This window comes from Mustelus asterias, chromosome 5 (genome assembly GCF_964213995.1).
Source record: "Mustelus asterias chromosome 5, sMusAst1.hap1.1, whole genome shotgun sequence".
In the NCBI taxonomy this organism is placed as follows: Eukaryota; Metazoa; Chordata; class Chondrichthyes; order Carcharhiniformes; family Triakidae; genus Mustelus; species Mustelus asterias.
This window is the reverse complement of record NC_135805.1, coordinates 5,490,884-5,516,224: the sequence shown is the minus strand read 5'-3', so window position 1 is coordinate 5,516,224 and position 25,341 is coordinate 5,490,884. Positions and strand designations below refer to the sequence as shown.

General features: G+C 45.9%; 1 protein-coding gene across 1 annotated transcript in view; it reads right to left on the bottom strand.

Moving 5' to 3' along the window:
* Positions 1-11,146: 11,146 nt before the first annotated feature.
* Positions 11,147-25,341, bottom strand: part of LOC144493941 (ATP-binding cassette sub-family C member 10-like) — a 101,730-nt gene continuing 87,535 nt past the window's right edge. Inside the window, exons 12-13 of the mRNA XM_078213517.1 lie at positions 14,334-14,457; positions 11,147-11,219 (exon numbers count right to left, since the gene is read on the bottom strand). Of these exons, the coding sequence (XP_078069643.1) occupies positions 11,147-11,219; positions 14,334-14,457 (197 nt within the window). The remainder of the gene's footprint in view (positions 11,220-14,333; positions 14,458-25,341) is intronic.

The following is a 25,341-nucleotide window of genomic DNA, read 5'->3' as shown; positions in this document are numbered from 1 at the left end:
CAAGTTTTTAGGTATCCAGATCACCAACAACCTGTCCTGGTCCCCCCATGCTGACACTATAGTTAAGAAAGCCCATCAACGCCTCTACTTTCTCAGAAGACTAAGGAAATTTGGCATGTCAGCTACGACTCTCACCAACTTTTACAGATGCACCATAGAAAGCATTCTTTCTGGTTGTATCACAGCTTGGTATGGCTCCTGATCTGCCCAAGACCGCAAGGAACTACAAAAGGTCGTGAATGTAGCCCAATCCATCACACAAACCAGCCTCCCATCCATTGACTCTGCCTACACTTCCCGCTGCCTTGGCAAAGCAACCGGCATAATTATAAATATAACAAGAGAGTGCAGAATATAGTGTTGCAGTCATAGCTAGGGTGTAGAGAAAGATCAACTTAATATGAGGTAGATCCATTCAAAAGTCTGACAGCAGCAGGGAAGAAGCTGTTCTTGAGTCGGTTGGTACGTGACCTCAGACTATTGTATCTTTTTCCCGAAGGAAGAAGGTGGAAGAAAGAATGTCTGGGGTGTGTGGGGTCTTTAATTATGCTGGCTGCTTTGCCGAGGCAGCAGGAAGTGTAGACAGAGTCAGTGAATGGGAGGCTGGTTTACGTGATGGATTGGGCTACATTCACGACCTATTGTAGTTTCTTGGGATCTTGGGCAGAGCAGGAGCCATACCAAGCTGTGATACAACCAGAAAGAATGCTTTCTTTGGTGCATCTGTAAAAGTTGGTGAGAGTCATAGCAGACATGCCAAATTTCCTTAGTCTTCTGAGAAAGTAGAGATGTTGGTGGGCTCTCTTAAATGTGTCTGCATGGGGGGACAGGACAGGTTGTTGATTCCCTGTTTTCTCTCTCGCTCCCGTTTCGAATATTGGAGTGACATTAGCTATCCAGAGTCTATAGAATCCTGGAAGATGACCACCAATCATCCGCTATTTCTGGAGCCATTTCCTTAAGTACTTTGGGATGTAGATTATCAGGCCCTGGAGATTTATCCACCTTCAATCCCATCAATTTTCCCAGCGCCATTTCTCTACTAATATTGGTCTCCTCAGTTCTTCCCTCTCACTAAATCTTGCATTCTCCAACATTTCTGGTATCTGATTTGTGTCCTCTTTTGTGGAGACAGAACCAAAGTATGTATTCAGTTGCGCAGCCATTTCTTTGTCCCCGATTAGACATTCCCCCATTTCTGTCTGTAGGGGACCTACATTTGTCTTTACCAACCTCTTTCTCTTCACGTATCAATAGAAACTCTTAGTGTCAGTCTTTATGTTCCCTGCAAGCTGACTTTCGTACTGTACTTTCCCCTTCTTAATCAATCCCTTGGTCCTTCTTTGCTGAATTCTAAACTACTCCCAATCCTCCAAACTATTTTTTTCTTGGCCAATCTGTATGCTTCTTCCTTGGATCGGATACTCTATTTTCCTTTGTAAGCTATGGATTGGCTCTCTTACCCATTTTGCTTTTGTGCCAGACAGGAATAAACAGTTGTTGCAGTTTCCACTGCGTTCCTTGAATGTTTCCCATTGTCTATCCACTGTCATCCCTTTAAGTAACTCTCCCCAATCTATCAAGGCCAACTGATGCCTCAGATCTTCATAGTTTCCTTTATTAAGAATCAGGACTCTCGTCTCCAAATCAACTACTTCACCCTCCACCTTGATAAAAAATTCTATCATGTTATGGTTGTTCATTCTCAAGGGGTCAAACAGCTAGATTGGCAATGATTCCTTCTCATTACACAATACCCAGTGTAAGATTGCCTGCTCTCTAGTTGGTTCCTCCACATATTGGTCTAGAAAACCATCCCGTAAACACTCCAAGAATTCCCTCTACGGCATTGTGGCTAATTTGATTTGCCTAATCTATGTGCAGATTAAAATCACCCATGATCACCGATATTCCCTGATCACGTGCATCTCTAATTTTGTGTTTAATGCCATTCCCAACATCATCACTGCAGTTTGGGGGTCTATATAAGACACCCACACACCCACCTGTATGAATAATATCACACTGTAATCACAAGCTGATCTTCTGCTGTTAATGTTTATACCAAGTCTCATGTACAATTGTTTGTGCCACATTGGAAAAGGGCAGTTTCCATTCAATAAGTTGGATTTCACCTAGCGCCAGTATCACTAATGGTGCCAGGAACTTTCAAGCTCCAGACCAGCCGTTGGCAGTCTCCAACAGGCAGAAGGGCATGAGACTCATTGCTTATATTTATCTTGTACTGTTACTCTTCTGCAATCAAGTGTATAATGTTTAGGGATTGTAATTTCAGGCTCTGATAGAATGTTTAAGAGAAAGGATAAGCCTGAAGCATCTGAGACATTCCAAATACCAGATGGACCAGCAATGTCGAAGGCTTTGTGTAGGCAGCAAATTTGTTCACCACCCTGGGATCTCCTCAGAATTGGGATACTCCCTGGAAAGAGAAACAGTAAGCTCTCCCTTGCACTGTGAAGGAGTGTTTGGTGAAAGCAAGCTTCCCCAAACAGAAGTTTCATTTACCACAGGTGGGTTGGATCTCATTAGCTGCTCTGAAGGATGCACGTATAGCATTAGAAAAATGCGAACAAGAAAAACAGAGGGTTACGGCTGCTCTGGCCCTCTCTGAACAACACAATTTAACAGTAACTGAAGCTGCTGAAGGGAGGGCTGATAAAGCCAAACAAGAACAAACACAAATTGCATGCAGGTTAGCGACAGTACAATATAAGATAATTAGGTCTGATTAGAATCCTCACAACTCTCCTGAAAAACAGAGGGAGTGGTGGAAAAAGGATGATAAAGCCTGGGTTCTAATTCTCTGAGCCCATGTAGAATTAACAAAACAGTGAACCATTCCTAACAAAAAATTGATAAAATGAAAATAATTAGGTTGAGAAACTTCCCTAGAACAGAAAGTCCCACCCGGGGTCAATGTCTGCATGGTCCGTGTCCTGCCTGCTATGATTCCCATGGCTGGCAGGATGGGAAAATTGCACCCCAAGAGTCTACGCTTAAAATCAAGTTTGTTTTATGTGGTTGGATGAGTTTAAAGTGACCCAATTGTGTGCAAAGTTTCTCTGTTCACTCCCCACCCCTTTAGGTTGTGTAGAGAAGCTAGCCTTTTCAGCAGACAGCTGATGCATGTTTAACAAGCTCAGAAACTTACCTGTCTGTGATTTCAATTCATTGTTTGGAATTTACAAGCTATGAAAACATGCGTGTTTCATTTGTTTTATGTGGATGTTCACAGATGGGTTATCATTGTTTGGGCTACATTTGTTACAGTTTATCTTTCTGGGGAATTAACCTTGAGTTTTAATTACAGGAATTTGAAAATTTTAAAACAGGACCACAAGGAAAGCTTACGGAATTCTTGTTTTGTTTGAAGTTTTCATGTTTTCGCGCTAACATTGTGATTTTGTGATCATAGTTCAAGTGATTTAAGTCAGATTAAATAAAGCTTTGTTTTGATAGGTTATGGGCCTGGATTCATGTTGTGTTGGATTTATGTTGGGTTCAACATCTTGTCAGGTTGAAAGATTTATCCCTGACACAATTGGCACAACTAAAAGGAAGATTTGGGATTTGGATTCTGGGGGAGAGTTTAAGAGGAGAGATTGTAAAATAGAAATGATTCCTGGACCGTGAGTGATGACATAATGGTGTCCATTTAAAAACTCTCCTCCACACTTTTTCACATTAACAGAGAATTAACTGTTAGAACATAGAACATAGAACAGTACAGCACAGAACAGGCCCTTTGGCCCACGATGTTGTGCCGAGCTTTATCTGAAACCAAGATCAAGCTATCTCACTCCCTATCATCCTGGTGTGCTCCATGTGCCTATCCAATAACCGCTTAAATGTTCCTAAAGTGTCTGACTCCACTATCACTGCAGGCAGTCCATTCCACACCCCAACCACTCTCTGAGTAAAGAACCTACCTCGGACATCCTTCCTATATCTCCCACCATGAACCCTATAGTTATGCCCCCTTGTAATAGCTCCATCCACCCGAGGAAATAGTCTTTGAATGTTCACTCTATCTATCCCCTTCATCATTTTATAAACCTCTATTAAGTCTCCCCTCAACCTCCTCCGCTCCAGAGAGAACAGCCCTAGCTCCCTCAACCTTTCCTCATAAGACCTACCCTCCAAACCAGGCAGCATCCTGGTAAATCTCCTTTGCACTCTTTCCAGCGCTTCCACATCCTTCTTATAGTGAGGTGACCAGAACTGCACACAATATTCCAAATGTGGTCTCACCAAGGTCCTGTACAGTTGCAGCATAACCCCACAGCTCTTAAACTCCAACCCCCTGTTAATAAAAGCTAACACACTATAGGCCTTCTTCACAGCTCTATCCACTTGAGTGGCAACCTTCAGAGATCTGTGGATATGGACCCCAAGATCTCTCTGTTCCTCCACAGTCTTCAGAGCCCTACCTTTGACCCTGTAATCCACATTTAAATTTGTCCTACCAAAATGAATCACCTCACATTTATCAGGGTTAAACTCCATCTGCCATTTTTCAGCCCAGCTTTGCATCCTATCTATGTCTCTTTGCAGCCTACAACAGCCCTCCACCTCATCCACTACTCCACTAATCTTGGTGTCATCAGCAAATTTACTGATCCACCCTTCAGCCCCCTCCTCTAAGTCATTAATAAAAATCACAAAGAGCAGAGGACCAAGCACTGATCCCTGCGGCACTCCGCTAGCAACCTGCCTCCAATCCGAAAATTTTCCATCCACCACCACCCTCTGTCTTCGATCAGATAGCCAGTTACCTATCCAATCGGCCAACTTTCCCTCTATCCCACACCTCCTCACTTTCATCATAAGCCGACCATGGGGGACCTTATCAAATGCCTTACTAAAATCCATGTATATGACATCAACTGCCCTACCTTCATCAACACACTTAGTTACCTTCTCAAAAAATTCTATCAAATTTGTGAGGCACGACTTGCCCTTCACGAATCCGAGCTGACTATCCCGGATTAATCCGCATCTTTCTAAATGGTCGTAAATCCCATCTCTAAGGACCTTTTCCATCAACTTACCAACCACCGAAGTAAGACTAACCGGCCTATAATTACCAGGGTCATTTCTATTCCCTTTCTTAAACAGAGGAACAACATTCGCCACTCTCCAGTCCTCTGGCACCAACCCCGTGGACAGTGAGGACCCAAAGATCAAAGCCAAAGGCTCTGCAATCTCATCCCTTGCCTCCCAAAGAATCCTAGGATATATTTCATCAGGCCCAGGGGACTTATCGACCTTCAGTTTATTCAAAACTGCCAGTACATCCTCCCTCCAAACATCTACCTCCTCCAGCCTATTTGCCTGTAACACCTTCTCTTCCTCAAAAACATGGCCCCTCTCCTTGGTGAACACTGAAGAAAAGTATTCATTCATCACCTCTCCTATCTCTACTGACTCCATACACAAGTTCCCACTACTGTCCTTGACCGGCCCTAACCTCACCCTGGTCATTCTTTTATTCCTCACATAAGAGTAAAAAGCCTTGGGGTTTTCCTTGATCCGACCCGCCAAGGACTTCTCATGCCCCGTTAGAGAAAATCTCCATTACAAGAGAGGAAGTGTTAGGTTTTTTAGGGAACATTAAAACTGACAAAGCCCCAGGGCCTGATGGCATCTATCCTCGACTGCTCAGGGAGACGAGAGATTAAATTGCTGGGCCTCTGACGGAAATCTTTGTCGCTTCTTTGGACACGGGTGAGGTCCCTGAGGATTGGAGGATAGCGAATGTGGTCCCGTTGTTTAAGAAGGGTAGCAGGGATAACCCAGGAAATTATAGGCCGGTGAGCTTGACGTCCGTGGTAGGGAAGTTGTTGGAGAGGACTCTTAGAGACAGGATGTATGTGCATTTAGAACGGAACAATCTCATTAGTGACAGACAGCATGGTTTTGTAAGAGGGAGGTCGTGCTTTACAAATTTGGTGGAGTTTTTTGAGGAAGTGACAAAAACGGTTGATGAAGGAAGGGCCGTGGATGTCGTCTATATGGATTTCAGTAAGGCATTTGACAAAGTCCCACATGGCAGGTTGGTTAAGAAGGTTAAGGCTCATGGGATACAAGGAGAAGTGGCTAGATGGGTGGAGAACTGGCTTGGCCATAGGAGACAGAGGGTAGTGGTCGAAGGGTCTTTTTCCGGCTGGAGGTCTGTGACCAGTGGTGTTCCACAGGGCTCTGTACTGGGACCTCTGCTATTTGTGATATATATAAATGATTTGGAAGAAGGTGTAACTGGTGTAATCAGCAAGTTTGCGGATGACACGAAGATGGCTGGACTTGCGGATAGCGAAGAGCATTGTCGGGCAGTACAGCAGGATATAGATAGGCTGGAAAATTGGGCGGAGAGGTAGCAGATGGAGTTTAATCCAGATAAATGCGAAGTGATGCATTTTGGAAGAAATAAAGTAGGGAGGAGTTATACAATAAATGGCAGAGTCATCAGGAGTATAGAAACACAGAGGGACCTAGGTGTGCAAGTCCACAAATCCTTGAAGGTGGCAACACAGGTGGAGAAGGTGGTGAAGAAGGCATATGGTATGCTTGCCTTTATAGGACGGGGTATAGAGTATAAAAGCTGGAGTCTGATGATGCAGCTGTATAGAACGCTGGTTAGGCCACATTTGGAGTACTGCGCCCAGTTCTGGTCGCCGCACTACCAGAAGGACGTGGAGGCGTTAGAGAGAGTGCAGAGAAGGTTTACCAGGATGTTGCCTGGTATGGAGGGTCTTAGCTATGAGGAGAGATTGGGTAGACTGGGGTTGTTCTCCTTGGAAAGACGGAGAATGAGAGGAGATCTAATAGAGGTGTACAAGATTATGAAGGGTATAGATAGGGTGAACAGTGGGAAGCTTTTTCCCATGTCGGAGGTGACGATCACGAGGGGTCACGTGCTCAAGCTGAGAGGGGCGAAGTATAACTCGGATATCAGAGGGACGTTTTTTTACACAGAGGGTGGTGGGGGCCTGGAATGCGCTGCCAAGTAGGGTGGTGGAGGCAGGCACGCTGACATCGTTTAAGACTTACCTGGATAGTCACATGAGCAGCCTGGGAATGGAGGGATACAAACGATTGGTCTAGTTGGACCAAGGAGCGGCACAGGCTTGGAGGGCCGAAGGGCCTGTTTCCTGTGCTGTACTGTTCTTTGTCCCCTCCTAGCTCTCCTAAGCCCCTTTTTCAGCTCATTCCTTGCTAACTTATAACCCTCAATCGAGCCGTCTGAACCTTGTTTCCTCATCCCTACATAAGCTTCCCTCTTCCTTTTTACAAGACATTCCACCTCTTTTGTGAACCATGGTTCCCTCACTCGGCCATTTCCTCCCTGCCTGACAGGAACATACCGTATTTGTTCCTTGAAAAAGTTCCACTTTTCATGAGTGCCTTTCCCTGACAGTTTCTGTTCCCATCTTATGCCCCCTAATTCTTGCCTAATCGCATCATAATTACCTCTCCATTGCAATAACAAAAGACACTGAACTGTGGTAACTATCTCCAAAGTGCTCTCCCACAACCAAATCTAACACTAGGCCCGGTTCATTTCCCAGTACCAAATCCAATGTGGCCCCACCTCTTGTCGGCCTATCCACATATTGTGTCAGGAAACCCTCCTGCACACACTGCACAAAAACTGCCCCATCCGAACTATTCGACCTACAAAGGTTCCAATCAATATTTGGAAAGTTAAAGTCCCCCATGACAACTACCCTGTGACCCCCACACCTATCCATAATCTGCTTAGCAATTTCTTCCTCCACATCTCTATTACTATTTGGGGGCCTATAGTAAACTCCTAACAACGTGACCGCTCCTTTCCTATTTCTAACGTCAGCCCATATTACCTCAGTGTGCAGATCCCCCTCGAAGTGCCTTTCCGCAGCCGTTAAACTATCCTTGATTAACAATGCTACTCCTCCACCTCTTTTACCAGCTTCCCTACACTTACTGAAACATCTATACCCCGGAACGTCCAACAACCATTCCTGTCCCTGTTCTACCCATGTCTCCGTAATGACCATTACATCGTAGTCCCAAGTTCCAAATCACGCCCCAAGTTCATCTACCTTGTTCCGGATGCTCCTTGCATTGAAGTAGACACACTTCAACCCACCTTCCTGTCTACCGGTACCCACCCTTGACACCTTCCCCAATACCTCACCACCCTCAACACTGACTTCCGGACTACTGTTGTCTGTTAACAGCTGAAGCTCATCATGGCTAAAGTTTTGTTTGCAGGAACAATTACAAAATTTTAAAATTTTGAATTGTCAGACATGTTTGGATTAATTAACCCATTCTGCCCCAAGCAGGGTGGATCTTTTATGTTTTTTTTGTTTTACGGGTAACTGGAAAGGCAGCAGGATTTGCAGTAGCTTCAACACATTCAAGAACTTATTTATCGACTTTCAATATAGCAGCAATCGTCAGCCTGAATCAAAATCTGGCAAAAGCGGGGAGAGCATCCAGTGAGGAGTTACAAAAGACAGAATGGGCGGGGGAATTTTTGGGCAGCACGGTGGCACAGTGGTTAGCACTGCTGCCTCACAGCACCAGAGATCCAGTTCAATTCCGGCCTCAGGTCACTGTCTGTGTGGACTTTGCACATTCTCCCCGTGTCTGCGTGGGTTTCCTCCGGGTGCTCCGGTTTCCTCCCACAGTTCAAAAATGTGCAGGTTAGGTGGATTGGCCATGCTAAATTGAGCCTATTGTCAGGAGGATTAACAGGGTAAATATGTGGGGTTATGGGGATAGAGCCTGGGTGGGATTGTGGTCGGTGCAGATTCGATGGGCCGGATGGCCTCCTTCTGCATTGTAGGGATTCTATGATTCTATGAATGCAAGGTTATATTCACCACTATTGAACAATTATAGCAACAGCACCAGCTTTACGGCTATCAGATAATAATGGGAATTATTACACTGCTGGATTGTGAGGTGTGGGTGGTCAAAGTTAGTAAACTGATCACAATGCTGGGAGAAGTGATTGTACACACAGAGCACACCTAGAACAAACTTAAATATGGGAAGGTTGAAGACAGTGTCTGATGCCAGAAGGGTTCAGTGGCAGAGTTTACTGCTCCCCCAATAGCAAGGACAAAAGTCAAGGTGGAATCTATTCAATGAAGAACGAGAACAATGATGATGAAAAAAATGACATTAAGAGGGATTCTAAGAGGAAAAAAGATATGCACACAGTTTCTGTCTGTGGATATAAGAACAATGTTTCTTTTGAAGCAGGAATGAAGCAGACATTCATGGACATTTGGAAGCCAACAACACGATTGTTTGAATTTGGGATAATTCTGAGATGTGCAATGTGCTCTGTGATTTAGCAAGCTGCTTTTAAAACTGATGTCATCGAAGATAAAGCAATCAAAACATGTTAATGTCTGGAATCAAATAGAAATTGGACTGCAGAATTTCTCCAGGGCTCATAACTGGGATAGGATAATAACTAGTGGGGTGCATCAAACTAGATAGAATTAATTGAGGGTGCAAAATAGAGACTGGAAATCAAAAACAGTAAATCGGATATCGGGTCAATTCAATATTCAATCTGGCATTGATATACATTCGAGCAATTTGAAACTATAAAGGAGGCTAGTAAATAGATAGCTTTCTCTTGGTGATATTTGTGTCATTTTCTATGTTTTTTTTAAGAGAACAAAATTTGATAATCTGGCCACCACCCGAGGCATCTCGACCATACATGGATAGATGAGCAAAGACTTCAAGTATGTTTGATAAGATCACCAGAGTCAAGAAAGTATTGGCATGATATTGAGATACTACATATATGAGTTACACGTGAAGTAACTAACATGCAGGAAGCCAGTTCAAAATGGACGCATTCAAGGGTTTAGAATTGCAATGATACACTGAAGAGCAGGTCTCAGACATGCTCACTACTTGACAAACAAGCTGGTGTGAAATGGTTAATGGGGCAATAGAGTCAAACAGCACCATGAAACAATCAAGATATTCACGTAGACTCCGGAGAGAAACTGATTTTAAAACAATTAGGATAGAATTAAACATCACAGTACTTGTCAGAAAAAGTAAAATTAAAGTGAAAAGATAAATAATATGGATTGAAACAATTTAACGGTCTGGTAGCAAGTAAACCTAAGGAGGAATATCCATTAGATGGATACAGATAAATGGAAAGCTGGAGAAGATTTTAAGTCTACGCATGATGTTCCTTTGATTGATAGATATCGAGTGAGGGGAGTATCAGGGAGAAAAGAGCATCAATCTAATTATTCAGACATTAATGGAATTTATCACAAATTATGGAAAGAGGGAATCGGAATCTCAAGAGAATGAGATTTACTTGTTGCACAGATCACCCTATTCAACGGCTAAAGAAAGAAGGTGATCAAGGTCATTATACCTGTGCTGGAAGCCAAAAATGTGTCTTTTACAATATAACTGTTAATTGTTCATTCTTTTACTTGTATTATGGTATAGAGTGCATGCACTGTTAACACGGATCACTGCGAAGGAAGTTATATGGGTACAGATCGGCTGTGTTGCCGAATCAAAGGATGGAATGGATAGAGAGTAAAGAGTTAACATGTTCACCAGCCACCTCAGCAATACTCATGCAGTGGGAACCTAAGGATGCAGCTGTGTTTGTTACACATTTGGCACCAAATGAAGAATATCACACTGTAATCACAAGCTGACCATCTACTGGTAATGTTTACACCAACACTGCTACTCTGTAAAAAGGCAGTTTCCATCCAAGTAAGTTCAACTTTACTTAGGACCGGGATTGCAAATGGTGCTAGGACCTTGCGAGCTCCAGACCAGCCATCATTGCCAGAGTCCCCGACGGGCAGAAGGGCATGAGGCTCGTTGCTGATATTTATCTTGTATGGTTTACTCTTTTGTAATAAAGTGTATAATATTTCAAGATTGTAATTCCAGCCTGTCTCTTTAACATTCTCCCAGATCATTAAAAGAACAAAACAGTGAAGCAGTTGGGTTTTTAACGACAATGCTTTCATGTTCATCATTAGACTTTTAATTCCAGAATTTTATTGAATTGACGTGGTGGGATTCGAACCCAAGTCCCAGAACACCACCCTGGGTCTCTGGATTACTCATCCAAGGCCACTACCTTCCTCTTATTGTTGTGAGAATCCTCTTGGCCAGACCTGCTGCCATGTGGCCTTCAACATATAGTGAGGAATATCAAATGAGAAAACTCTCATATGTTCTCCACATTGTTGTTAGGGTTTGCCTTTAGTTGTCCAGTTGTGCTAACCTTCACCTCCATGAACGGACTGGGTTTGGATTTGGCTCTGCTTCAAGATAGTGCATGTTTCATTTCAAACTGTCCCCACCACCATTTACCCCCCGAGTCACGAACTAACGTACCCCCATCACCAATGATATCCCGATAAAAACTTCACTCTCCCTTCAGTTCACCCTGGACCCTATCACCCCAGCTTTGGTATCCCCGCTGAGCCCACTTCCGTCACCATTCCTATGCCAACCCACTCCTGTAATCCGTACCACCATCCATGTCCCCCTCAATGAGTCCCTGGGTCAGAACTCTGTAATGTGGAAATGCCGGCGTTGGACTGGGGTAAGCACAGTAAGTAGTCTCACAACACCAGGTTAAAGTCCAACAGGTTTATTTGGCAGCATGAGCTTTCGGAGTCTCAAGCTCCTTCATCAGGTGAGTGAGGATTTGTGTCAGAACTCTACCCAGCACATGTGGACTCTAATGCGAAGGTATCCCACATACCCTTCTCACGGTTACCATTTCCTCACATCACCAGCACCTCCAGTTCTGCCCCAGTATCCCAACGCTGGCTCAACAAACACCTCCCTCTGAAGCCCTCTGACCACATCCCACCTCGCGTCCCTCCCTCTGTCTTCATCCTGCTGCCCACCATCCTCTTGTTTTACTCTGGACCCAGTCTTCTACGCATCCGGGTGAACTCCCCTCCTCTCCCCTAGCCCCAGCCCTTCTCCTCTGCCCCCCTTCTACTCTTCTCCACCCCTTTCTACTCTTCTCCCCCCTTCAACTCTCTCCCCCCCTACTCTTCTCCCCCCTTCTACTCTTCTCCCCCCTTCTACTCTTCTCCCCCTTCTACTCTTCTCCCCCCTTCTACTCTTCTCCCCCTTCTACTCTTCCCCCCCTTCTACTCTTCTCCCCCCTTCTACTCTTCACCCCCATTCTACTCTCTTCCCCCCAATTCTACTCTTCTCCCCCCTTCTACTCTTCTCCCCCCTTCTACTCTTCTCCCCCTTCTACTATTCTCCCCCCTTCTACTATTCTCCCCCCTTCTACTATTCTCCCCCCTTCTACTATTCTCCCCCCTTCTACTATTCTCCCCCCTTCTACTATTCTCCCCCCTTCTACTATTCTCCCCCCTTCTACTATTCTCCCCCCTTCTACTATTCTCCCCCCTTCTACTATTCTCCCCCCTTCTACTATTCTCCCCCCTTCTACTATTCTCCCCCCTTCTACTATTCTCCCCCCTTCTACTATTCTCCCCCCTTCTACTATTCTCCCCCCTTCTACTATTCTCCCCCCTTCTACTATTCTCCCCCCTTCTACTATTCTCCCCCCTTCTACTATTCTCCCCCCTTCTACTATTCTCCCCCCTTCTACTATTCTCCCCCCTTCTACTATTCTCCCCCCTTCTACTATTCTCCCCCCTTCTACTATTCTCCCCCCTTCTACTATTCTCCCCCCTTCTACTATTCTCCCCCCTTCTACTATTCTCCCCCCTTCTACTATTCTCCCCCCTTCTACTATTCTCCCCCCTTCTACTCTTCTCCCCCCTTCTACTCTTCTCCCCCCTTCTACTCTTCTCCCCCCTTCTACTCTTCTCCCCCCTTCTACTCTTCTCCCCCCTTCTACTCTTCTCCCCCCTTCTACTATTCTCCCCCCTTCTACTATTCTCCCCCCTTCTACTATTCTCCCCCCTTCTACTATTCTCCCCCCTTCTACTATTCTCCCCCCTTCTACTATTCTCCCCCCTTCTACTATTCTCCCCCCTTCTACTATTCTCCCCCCTTCTACTATTCTCCCCCCTTCTACTATTCTCCCCCCTTCTACTATTCTCCCCCCTTCTACTCTTCTCCCCCATTCTACTCTTCTCCCCCATTCTACTATTCTCCCCCCTTCTACTATTCTCCCCCCTTCTACTCTTCTCCCCCCTTCTACTCTTCTCCCCCCTTCTACTCTTCTCCCCCCTTCTACTCTTCTCCCCCCTTCTACTCTTCTCCCCCCTTCTACTCTTCTCCCCCCTTCTACTCTTCTCCCCCCTTCTACTCTTCTCCCCCCTTCTACTCTTCTCCCCCCTTCTACTCTTCTCCCCCATTCTACACTTCTGCCCCATTCTACTCTTCTGCCCCATTCTACTCTTCTCCCCCATTCTACTCTTCTCCCCCATTCTACTCTTCTCCCCCATTCTACTCTTCTCCCCCTTTCTACTCTTCTGCCCCCTTCTACTCTTCTGCCCCCTTCTACTCTTCTCCCCCTCTTCTACTCTTCTCCCCCATTCTACTCTTCTGCCCCTCCTTCTACTTTTCTGCCCCCCTTTTTCTCCTCTGGCCCCTTCTTCCCCTTTGCACCCTTCTTCCACTCTGTTCCCTTTTCCCCTCTACCGTTCTTCTTCCCCTTTGCTCTCCTTTCTTCCCCTCTGCCCCCTTCTCTGTTTCCTGCATCTTCCCATCTGTCCTCTTCCTCTTCTGCTCCCATCTTCTCCTTTGCTACCCCTTCTTCTCCTTTTCCCCTCTTCTTCTCCTCTGTTTCTCTTCTGCCTCCGTTGTTCTACTCTGCCCTTCCCCTTCCTCTCTTCTGCGTCTTAGTCTCCTCTGCCCACTACACCTCCTTCCCCACCTTCTTCCCTTCTCCCACTTACTTCTCTTCTGCCCCACTTTTGTTCCACTGGTGCGCCTCTTTCGTCTCCAGGTAAATTCTCCCCTTGGGTCATGCCAAGCTCCAGTATGGCGTACATTCCCGCTGATGGGCGGAAGATTTGATGGGTGATTCCTGTATGAGGACTTTGATGAGCATGCATGAGATGCAAAGTGGATTCCCTCCAAGCCTCAGTGGGACACCTGACTCGCTATGACAGGCCATGAATCTCAGGTAGGGACAATGCTGATCTGGCTTCCTGTACCGAGGGTAAATTCCCCACTCTGTAATAATCCACATACAGGGTATTTTCCTGCTCCTCCAAACTGGAAAATGTAGATACTATGTTTTAGAAAAACATTAAAGGTTGCCCATATACACATCCTATTGTCACAAAGGTACTTACCGAATGAAGCGCATTAATTGACGTGTATAGAATGCTGTATAATGTGTGCTTTGTCCAGTCCCATTCTTATGTTCCACTTGAGATATCCAGTATGAGAGCCACCAGTCAGACAAATTACGGGATACTGTGAAAGGAGGAAATCTGAGACATTACATCTTTAAGTACCTCGGACAAATCAGATTTTTGTGCGTCATACCTTGGCTATAGCATAGTACCCCTATGTAGGAACAGAAGAAAACTTTGTGTTCATTATAAAGACTTGGCAATCCATCCAATTCCATGCAGGGAATTTATGGTATGCTTTTTGAAAATCCAGATACATTACAGTCATCGTACTAGATATATCCTGAAAAAGCTTAGATTTGTTAAACATGTTTCCCTTTTCATAAATCCATGCTGACTCTGATTAATCATTTTACAAGGGGAAGTGGTGCCGTAGTGATAATGTCAAGAGGCCCAGGCTATTATTCTGGGGAAACAGGTTCAAATCCCATAATGCCTTGTGGAATTTAAATTCAATTAAACAATTAATCACAAATTAAAAGCTCCTCTCAGTAATTGTGACTGTGAAACTATTGCTGATTGTTGTATAAACACATCTGATTCACCATTGTATTTCAAGGAGGGAAATCTGACAACTTTACCAGGTCCGGCCTACATGTGACTCCAGATCCACAGCATTGTGGCTGACTCTTAAATGCCATGAAATGACCTAGCAAGTCAAACCACTACTAAGTCAAAAAGGAATGAAATTAGACAGGCCACTCATCATTAACCTAGGCACCAGAGACAACAGCTACCCATGCAAATCAGTTTCCAATGCAAAGTCTCCTTATTAACCTCTAGGGGCTTGTTCCAAAATTGAGAGAGCTGTCTCACATCCGAGCCAAACAACAACATGACGCAGTCATGATCATAAAATCATACCTTAATGACAAAGTTCCAGACACCACCATCACCACCCTTGGATATACCCTGTCCCACCAACAGAGATGATGGCACAATGTTGTACAGGCAGAAGGTAGTGGCCCTGGGAATCCTCACCATTGATTCCAGACCCTATGAAGTCTCATGGCATCAGGTCAAACATGGACAAGGAAGTCTCCTATCGCTCCCACTCAACTGCTGAATCAATCCTCCTCAATGTTGAACATCAAGTGGAAGAAGTATTGGGGGTGGCAAGGGCACAGAATATACTCAGAGTGGGAAACTGCAATGTCCATCTCCAAGAGTGGCTTGGCAGCGCCACTACTGACCAAGCTGGCCAAGTCCTGAAGGCCGTAGCTCCTGGACTGGATCTGCGACAGGTGGTGAAAGAACCAACAAGAGGGAAGAATCTGCATAAAGTTGGCCTCACCAAACCACCTGTCACATGGCAATATTGGTGGAAGAGTTCAATGCACAGTCCGTGTGGGGATGAAATCTCATCTTCTCACTGAAGATATCCGCCATCATGTTGGATTGTAGCATGCTGAATAGGATAGATTTAGCACAGATCTTGCAACTCAAAACTGGCATCCATGAGGCACTATGGCCATCAGCAGTAGCAGAATGGTACTCAACCACAATCTCATCTCATGGCCTAGCATATCCCCCCCCCTCTACCATTACCATCAAGCCAGGGAATCAAATCTGCTTCAATGAGAAGTGAAAGACGGTGTGCTAGGACCAATACCGAGCATACTTGTACACCCAGGTCCCTCTGTGTGTCTATACTCCTGATGGTTCTGCCATTTATTGTATAGCTCCCCCTTACATTACATCTACCGAAATGCATCACTTCGCATTTATCTGGATTAAATTCCATCTGCCATTTCTCCGCCCAATGTTCCAGCCTATCTATATCCTGCTGTATTCTCTGACAATGTTCATCACTATCCGCAACTCCAGCAATATTTGTGTCGTCCGCAAACTTACTGATCACACCAGCTGCATCTTCCTCCAAATCATTTATATATATCACAAACAGCAGAGGTCCCAGTACAGAGCCCTGTGGAACACCACTAATCACAGACCTCCAACCGGAAAAAGACCCCTCCACTGTTACCCTCTGTCTTCTATGGCTAAGCCAGTTCTCCAGCCATCCAGCTAGCTCACCTTTTATCCCATGAGATTTAACCTTTTGCACCAGCCTGCCATGAGGGACCTTGTCAAATGCTTTCCTAAAATCCATATAGAAACCATCCATACAGACGCCATCCATGGCCTTTCCCTCGTCAATCGTTTTTGTCACCTCCTCAAAAAACTCAACCAAATTTGTGAGGCATGACCTCCCTCGTACAAAACCATGCTGTCTATCGCGAATGAGATTATTCAGTTCTAAATGCGCATATATCCTATCTCTAAGAATCTTCTCCAACAATTTCCACAGACGTCAAGCTCACCGGCCTATAATTACCCGGATTATCCTTGCTACCCTTCTTAAATAACGGGACCACATTTGCTATCCTCCAATCCTTTGGAACCTCACCTGTGTCCAGTGAAGAGACAAAGATTTCTGTTAGAGGCCCAGCAATTTCATCTCTCGCCTCCCTGAGGAGTCTAGGATAGATGCCATCTGGCCCTGGGGATTTGTCTGTCTTAATGTTTTCTAAAAAACCTAACACTTCCTCCCTTGTAATTGAGATTTTTTCTATCGGGTCAACACATCTCTCTGAGACAATACCAGTCAACATGTCCATCTCCTTTGTGAATACTGATGCAAAGTATTCGTTTAAGATCTCTCCTACTCCCTTTGGTTCTAAGCATAATTCCCCTCCTTTGTCCCTGAGAGGTCCAATTCTTTCCCCAACAACCCTCTTGTTCCTAACGTATGTATAAAATGCCTTAGGATTCTCCTTAATCCTGTCTGCCAAGGACATTTCGTGACCCCTTTTTGCCCTTCCAACTCCCTGTTTGAGTTCTTTTCTACTTTCTCTGTATTCCTCCAGTGCTCCATCTGTTTTTAGCTGCCTGGACCTCATGTATGCCTCTTTTTTCTTTTTGATTAGACCCACAATTTCACTGGTTATCCACGGCTCCCGAATCCTACCTTTCCTATCCTTCCTCTTTACAGGCACATGCCTGTCCTGCAGTCCTATCAACTGCTCCTTAAAAGACTCCCACATGCCAGATGTGGATTTACCCTCGAACAGCCTCTCCCAATCAACAGCCACCAAATCCTGCCTAATCCGGCTGTAGTTATCCTTCCCCCAATTCAGCACCTTACCCATAGGACAACTCTCATCTTTTTCCATTACTATCCTAAAGTTTACAGAATTGTGGTCACTATTTGCTACATGTTCCCCTACTGAAACTTTGATGACCTGACCGGGCTCATTCCCCAGTACTAGGTCCAGTATAGCCCCCTCTCTAGTTGGACTGTCAACATATTGTTCCAAAGAACCTTCCTGTACGCATTTTATAAATTCTTCCGAGTCCAGGCCCCCAGCCCTAAGCGATTTCCAGTCTACACAAGGGAAATTAAAGTCTCCCACGACAACAACTCTATTTTTTCTGTACCTGTCCAGAATCTCCTTACATATCCGTTCCTCAACTTCCCGTGGGCTGTTGGGAGGCCTGTAGTATACCCCCAGCATACTGACTGCGCCCTTCCTGTTTCTGAGCAGGTGACTCGTTACCTGACCCTTCCAAATTGTCCACCCTCTGTACCGCTGTAATATGCTCCCTAACCAGCATTGCTACTCCCCCACCTCTCCTAGCCCTTCTCTGTCTCGCCTAAAACACTTATACCCCAGAATATTCAGCTGCCAGTCCTGTCCTTCTTTTAACCAAGTCTCCGTCACTGCAACCACATCCAAGTTCCGCGCAAGCATTAAGGCTCTAAGCTCGTCTGTCTTGCCCGTGACACTCCTTGCATTGAAGCAGATGCACTCCAGACCTTCAGGCCCACTGAGGTCATCCTCCCCCAGAATGCTCTTCCTCTTAAGAACAAATAACAAAGAACAATACAGCACATGAACAGGCCCTTCGGCCCTCCAAGCCCATGCCGCTCCCTGGTCCAAACTAGACCATTCTATTGTATCCCTCCATTCCCACTCCATTCATGCGGCTATCTAGATAAGTCTTAAACGTTCCCAGTGTGTCCGCCTCCACCACCTTGCCCGGCAGCGCATTCCAGGCCCCCACCACCCTCTGTGTAAAATACGTCCTTCTGATATCCGTGTTAAACCTCCCCCCCTCTCCTTGAACCTATGACCCCTCGTGAACGTCACCACCGATCTGGGGAAAAGCTTCCCACCATTCACCCTACCTATGCCTTTCATAATTTTATACACCTCTATTAGGTCACCCCTCATCCTCCGTCTTTCCAGTGAGAACAACCCCAGTTTACCCAATCTCTCCTCATAACTAAGCCCTTCCATATCAGGCAACATCCTGGTAAACCTCCTCTGCACTCCCTCTAAAGCCTCCACATCCTTCTGGTAGTGTGGCGACCAGAACTGGGCGCAGTATTCCAAATGCGGCCGAACCAACGTTCTATACAACTGCAACATCAGACCCCAACTTTTATACTCTATGCCCCGTCCTATAAAGGCTAGCATGCCATATGCCTTATTCACTACCTTCTCCACCTGTGACGTCACCTTCAAGGATCTGTGGACTTGCACACCCAGGTCCCTCTGCTTATCTACACCTTTTATGGTTCTGCCATTTATCGTATAGCTCCCCCGACATTAGTTCTACCAAAATGCATCACTTCGCATTTATCAGCATTGAACTCCGTCTGCCATTTCTTTGCCCAAATTTCCAGCCTATCTATATCCTTCTGTAGTCTCTGACAATGTTCCTCACTATCTGCAAGTCCAGCCATTTTCGTGTCGTCCGCAAACTTACTGATCACCCCAGTTACACCTTCTTCCAGATCGTTTATATAAATCACAAACAGCAAAGGTCCCAATACAGAGCCCTGCGGAACACCACTGGTCACAGGCATCCAGCCGGAAAAAGACCCTTCCACTACCACCCTCTGTCTTCTGTGACCAAGTTCTCCACCCATCTAGCCACCTCCCCCTTTATCCCATGAGATCCAACCTTTTGCACCAACCTACCATGAGGTACTTTGTCAAACGCTTTACTAAAGTCCATATAGACGACATCCTTCCCTCGTCAACCATTCTAGTCACTTCTTCAAAAAACTCCACCAAGTTAGGCATGACCTCCCTCTCACAAAACCATGCTGACTATCGTTAATGAGTTTATTCCTTTCCAAATGCGCATACATCCTATCTCTAAGAATCCTCTCCAACAACTTCCCTACCACGGACGTCAAGCTCACCGACCTATAATTGCCCGGGTTATCCTTCCTACCCTTCTTAAATAACAGGACCACATTAGCTATCCTCCAATCCTCTGGGACCTCACCTGTGTCCAGTGATGAGACAAAGATTTGCGTCAGAGGCCCAGCGATTTCATCTCTCGTCTCCCTGAGCAGCCTTGGATAGATTCCATCAGGCCCTGGGGATTTGTCAGTCTTTATATTCCCTAAAAAACCTAACACTTCCTCCCTTGTAATGGAGATTTTCTCTAACGGGTCAACACTCCCCTCCGAGACACTCCCAGTCAACACATCCCTCTCCTTTGTGAATATCGACGCAAAGTATTCATTTCGGATCTCCCCTACTACTTTGGGCTCTAAGTATAATTCCCCACTTTTGTCCCTGAGAGGTCCAATTTTTTCCCTGACAACCCTTTTGTTCCTAACGTATGAATAAAATGCCTTGGGATTCTCCTTAATCCTGTCTGCCAAGGACATTTCGTGACCCCTTAGATAGCCTTGTCTTAGCCCCAACCACGTCCCCAGACTCTGTGCTTATTGGCCTATTGTTCTGATCCCCACCCCCCTGCCACATTAGTTTAAACCCATCCAAACCACAAGCAAAACTCCCAACTAGGATATTCGTGCCCCTCCAGTTTAGGTGTAACCGTCCTTCTTGTACAGGTGCCATCCTCTCTTGAAGACTTCCCAGTGATCCACGAATTTGAAACCCTCCGTCCTGCACCAGTCCTTTAGCCACGCGTTCAGCTGTGCAGTCTCCCTGTTCCTAGCCTCACTAGCTTGTGGCACTGGGAGTAGTCCTGAGATCGCTACCCTAGAGGCCCTGCTTTTTAGCCTACTACCCAACTCCCTGAATTGCTCTTGCAGGACCTCCCTGCTCTTTCTGCCTACGTCATTTGCACCAATGTGGACAATGACGTCTGTCTGGTTACCCGCCCCTTTTAGGATGCTTCCTACCCGCTCAGAGACATCCAGGACCCCGGCACCAGGGAGGCAGACTACCATCCTGGAGTCTCGTTCACGCCCACAGAACTGCCTGTCTGTGCCTCTAACTGTTGCATCCCCCACTACTATTGCTCTCATATTCCCCCTCTTTCCCTTCTGAGCCACAGAGCCCGATTCCGTGCCAGTGACCTGGTCATCGTGGCTTACCCCTGGAGGGTCATCCCCCCACCACAGTATCCAAAACGGTATACTTATTTTGGAGGGGGACAACCACAGGGGATCCCATCACTGACTGCTCTCTCCCCTCTCTCCTGTCTGACACCCATCCCTTATTGTTAAAGGGGACAACCACCGGGGTACTCCCTGGTACGTGACCTTTACCCTTCCTAACCGTGACCCACGTGTCTTCCTCTCGTGGCCCTGGTGTGACGACCTGCCTGTAACTTCTCTTTATTAACCTCTCATTTTCCCTGACTAGACTAAGGTCATCGAGCCGCAGCTCCAGTTCCCTAACGCGGTCTCTCAGGAGCTGCAGTTCGACACACCTGGCGCAGATATGGACTTCCGGGAGGCTAGGCGACTCCATGAACTCCCACATCCGACACCGACAGCAACAAACTGGCCTCCCACTCATCATTACCCCTTTCTTTAAATTACTGGGAGAACGAAGAACAGAACCTACCCTGCCTCTGCCTGTTTACGCCGAAGCCCGTTGAACCAAAGCCCTTTAGCTCTCACTCTGCTCCCTGCTCACTCCGCTGCCCGCTACAACGCTGCCTGTTGAACAGTGCGGTCTGCTTTTAAACCTCCCGCGCGCTCTCAGAGACAGCTCTCAGATGGAGAGAGACAGACAGCAGCTGCTCTCTGACACAGCTAATAGCTTTTGCTCAAAGCCTCATCTGAATAGAAAAGGTACCACAATAAAACAGAGATTCCAGACAGAAGAAAGAAGACAGAAGATTCCAGAAGCTAAAACCTGGTGGTATTTTGAGAGTGACGAAAACATTCTATTTTTTGTTAATAAGTGGGAATTGTATTTATCTAAACAGCATTCTATTAGAATGGTGTTTGATTGGGTTTGTTAATAGTTTAGTTAACCTGTTCACTGTTAGTTAGATAAATAAAGTGTTACTTTAAATTGAAATGTGGATTACAGGGTCAAAGGTAGGGTTCTGAAGACTGTGGAGGAACAGAGAGATCTTGGGGTCCATATCCACAGATCTCTGAAGGTTGCCACTCAAGTGGATAGAGCTGTGAAGAAGGCCTATAGTGTGTTAGCTTTTATTAAGAGGGGGTTGGAGTTTAAGAGCCGTGGGGTTATGCTGCAACTGTACAGGACCTTGGTGAGACCACATTTGGAATATTGTGTGCAGTTCTGGTCACCTCACTATAAGAAGGATGTGGAAGCGCTGGAAAGAGTGCAGAGGAGATTTACCAGGATGCTGCCTGGTTTGGAGGGTAGGTCTTATGAGGAAAGGTTGAGGGAGCTAGGGCTGTTCTCTCTGGAGCGGAGGAGGCTGAGGGGAGACTTAATAGAGGTTTATAAAATGATGAAGGGGATAGATAGAGTGAACGTTCAAAGACTATTTCCACGGGTGGATGGAGCTATTACAAGGGGGCATAACTATAGGGTTCATGGTGGGAGATATAGGAAGGATATCAGAGGTAGATTCTTTACGCAGAGAGTGGTTGGGGTGTGGAATGGACTGCCTGCAGTATAGTGGAGTCAGACACTTTAGGAACATTTAAGCGGTTATTGGATAGGCACATGGAGCACACCAGGATGATAGGGAGTGGGATAGCTTGATCTTGGTTTCGGATAAAGCTCAGCACAACATCGTGGGCCGAAGGGCCTGTTCTGTGCTGTACTGTTCTATGTTCTATGTTACTTGCTGATTTTAGAGAGAGTTTCAGGGAGTTATTTTGATTTAACCACTAAAAGTTGCTGAAGAGCAGATCGTACTATTTCTCACAGACTTTGAACAGATTGTAGGGTGAGGTATTCCTCTTTGAGTGGTTAAGTGTTAGCTCTCAGAGAGGGGATCAAGCTCCTCTTTATAACACTGGCAAATAGGAAGATGGTTGTGGAGAATCAGTCATTTCAGCTCCAGGACATCTCTGCAGGAGTCCCTCAGGGTTGTGTTTCAGGCCCAACAATCTTCAGCTGCCTCATGAATGACCTTCCCTCTGACATATTTGTGGAAGGATATATTGGCCTTGGAGGGAGTGCAGAGAAGGTTCACCAGGTTGATACCAGAGATGAGGGGTGTTGATTATGAGGAGAGACTGAGCAGACTGGGTTTGTACATGTTGGAATTTAGAAGGCTGAGGGGGGATCTTATAGAGACCTATAAGATAATGAAGGGGCTGGATAGGGTAGAGGTGGAGTGATTCTTTCCACTTAGAAAGGAAGCTAGAACTAGAGGGCACAGCCTCAAAATAAAGGGGGGTCAGTTTAGGACAGAGTTGAGGAGGAACTTCTTCTCTCAGAGGGTGGTGAATCTCTGGAATTCTCTGCCCACTGAAGTGGTGGAGGCTACCTCGTTGAATATGTTTAAATCACGGATAGATGGATTCCTGATCGGTAAGGGAATTAGGGGCTATAGGGATCAGGCAGGTAAGTGGAACTGATCCACTTCAGATCAGCCATGATCTTCTTGAATGGCGGGGCAGGCTCGAGGGGCTAGGTGGCCTACTCCTGCTCCTATTTCTTATGTTCTTATCAGTTCAGAAGTGGGGATGTTTGCCAATTATTGCATAATGTTCAGCACTATTCACAATTCCTCAGACGCTGAAGCAGTCCATGTTCAAATGCAACAAGATCTGGACAATATCCAGGCTTGGGCTGACAAGTGGCAAATAACATTCGCGCCACACAAATGCCAGGCAATGACCATCACCAATAAGAGACACTCTAACCATCGCCCCTTGACATTCAATGGTGGCAATGAATCCCCCACTGTCAACATCCTTGGGGTTGCCATTGACCAGAAACTCAACTGCACTCGCCACATAAACACAGTGGCTACAACAGCTGGTCCGAGGCTAGGAATACTGTGGCGAGTAACTCATCAACTGACTCCCCAAATCCTATCCACCTACAAGGCACAAGTCAGGAGTGTGATGGAATATTCCCCACTTGCCTGGATGGGTGCAGCTCCAACAACACTCAAGAAGGTTGACACCATTCTGGACAAAGCAGCATGCTTGATTGGCACCACATCTACAAACACCCACTCCCTCCACTACCAACGCTCATGAGCAGCAGTGTGTGCTATCTCCAAGATGCACTGCAACAATTCACTAAAGATCCTTAGACCGCACCTTCCAAACAATAACAACCTCCATCTCGAAGGACAAGGGCAGCAGATACATGGGAACAATACTACCGGCAAGTTCCCCTTCCAAAGAAGTAGGGGAGATCCTAAATGAATACTTTGCGTCGGTATTCACAAAGGAGAGGGATGTGTTGACTGGGAGTGTCTCGGAGGGGAGTGTTGAGCCCGTTAGAGAAAATCTCCATTACAAAAGAGGAAGTGTTAGGTTTGTTAGAGAATATAAAGACTGACAAATCCCCCGGGCCTGATGGAATCTAGTAAGAAGTTTAACAACACCAGGTTAAAGTCCAACAGGTTTATTTGGTAGCAAAAGCCACACAAGCTTTCGAGGCTCTGAGCCCCTTCTTCAGGTGAGTGGGAATTCTGTTCACAAACAGAACTTATAAGACACAGACTCAATTTACATGAATAATGGTTGGAATGCGAAGTATTCGCATTCCAACCATTATTCATGTAAATTGAGTCTGTGTCTTATAAGTTCTGTTTGTGAACAGAATTCCCACTCACCTGAAGAAGGGGCTCAGAGCCTCGAAAGCTTGTGTGGCTTTTGCTACCAAATAAACCTGTTGGACTTTAACCTGGTGTTGTTAAACTTCTTACTGTGTTTACCCCAGTCCAACGCCGGCATCTCCACATCATGACTACTGATGGAATCTATCCAAGGCTGCTCAGGGAGACGAGAGATGAAATCGCTGGGCCTCTGATGCAAATCTTTGTCTCGTCACTGGACACAGGTGAGGTCCCAGAGGATTGGAGGATAGCTAATGTGGTCCTGTTATTTAAGAAGGGTAGGAAGGATAACCCGGGCAATTATAGGCCGGTGAGCTTGACGTCCATGGTAGGGAAGTTGTTGGAGAGGATTCTTAGAGATAGGATGTATGCGCATTTAGAAAGGAATAAACTCATTAATGATAGTCAGCATGGTTTTGTGAGAGGGAGGTCATGCCTCACTAACCTGGTGGAGTTTTTTGAAGAAGTGACTAGAATGGTTGACGAGGGAAGGGCCGTGGATGTCGTCTATATGGACTTTAGTAAAGCGTTTGACAAAGTCCCTCATGGTAGGTTGGTGCAAAAGGTTGGATCTCATGGGATAAAGGGGGAGGTGGCTAGATAGGTGGAGAACTTGGTCACAGAAGACAGAGGGTGGTAGTGGAAGGGTCCTTTTCCGGCTGGATGCCTGTGACTAGTGGTGTTCCGCAGGGCTCTGTATTGGGACCTCTGCTGTTTGTGATTTATATAAACGATCTGGAAGAAGGTGTAACTGGGGTGATCAGTAAGTTTGCGGACGACACGAAAATGGCTGGACTTGCAGATAGTGAGGAACATTGTCAGAGGCTACAGAAGGATATAGATAGACTGGACATTTGGGCGAAGAAATGGCAGATGGAGTTCAATCCAGATAAATGCGAAGTGATGCATTTTGGTAGAACTAACGTAGGGGGGAGCT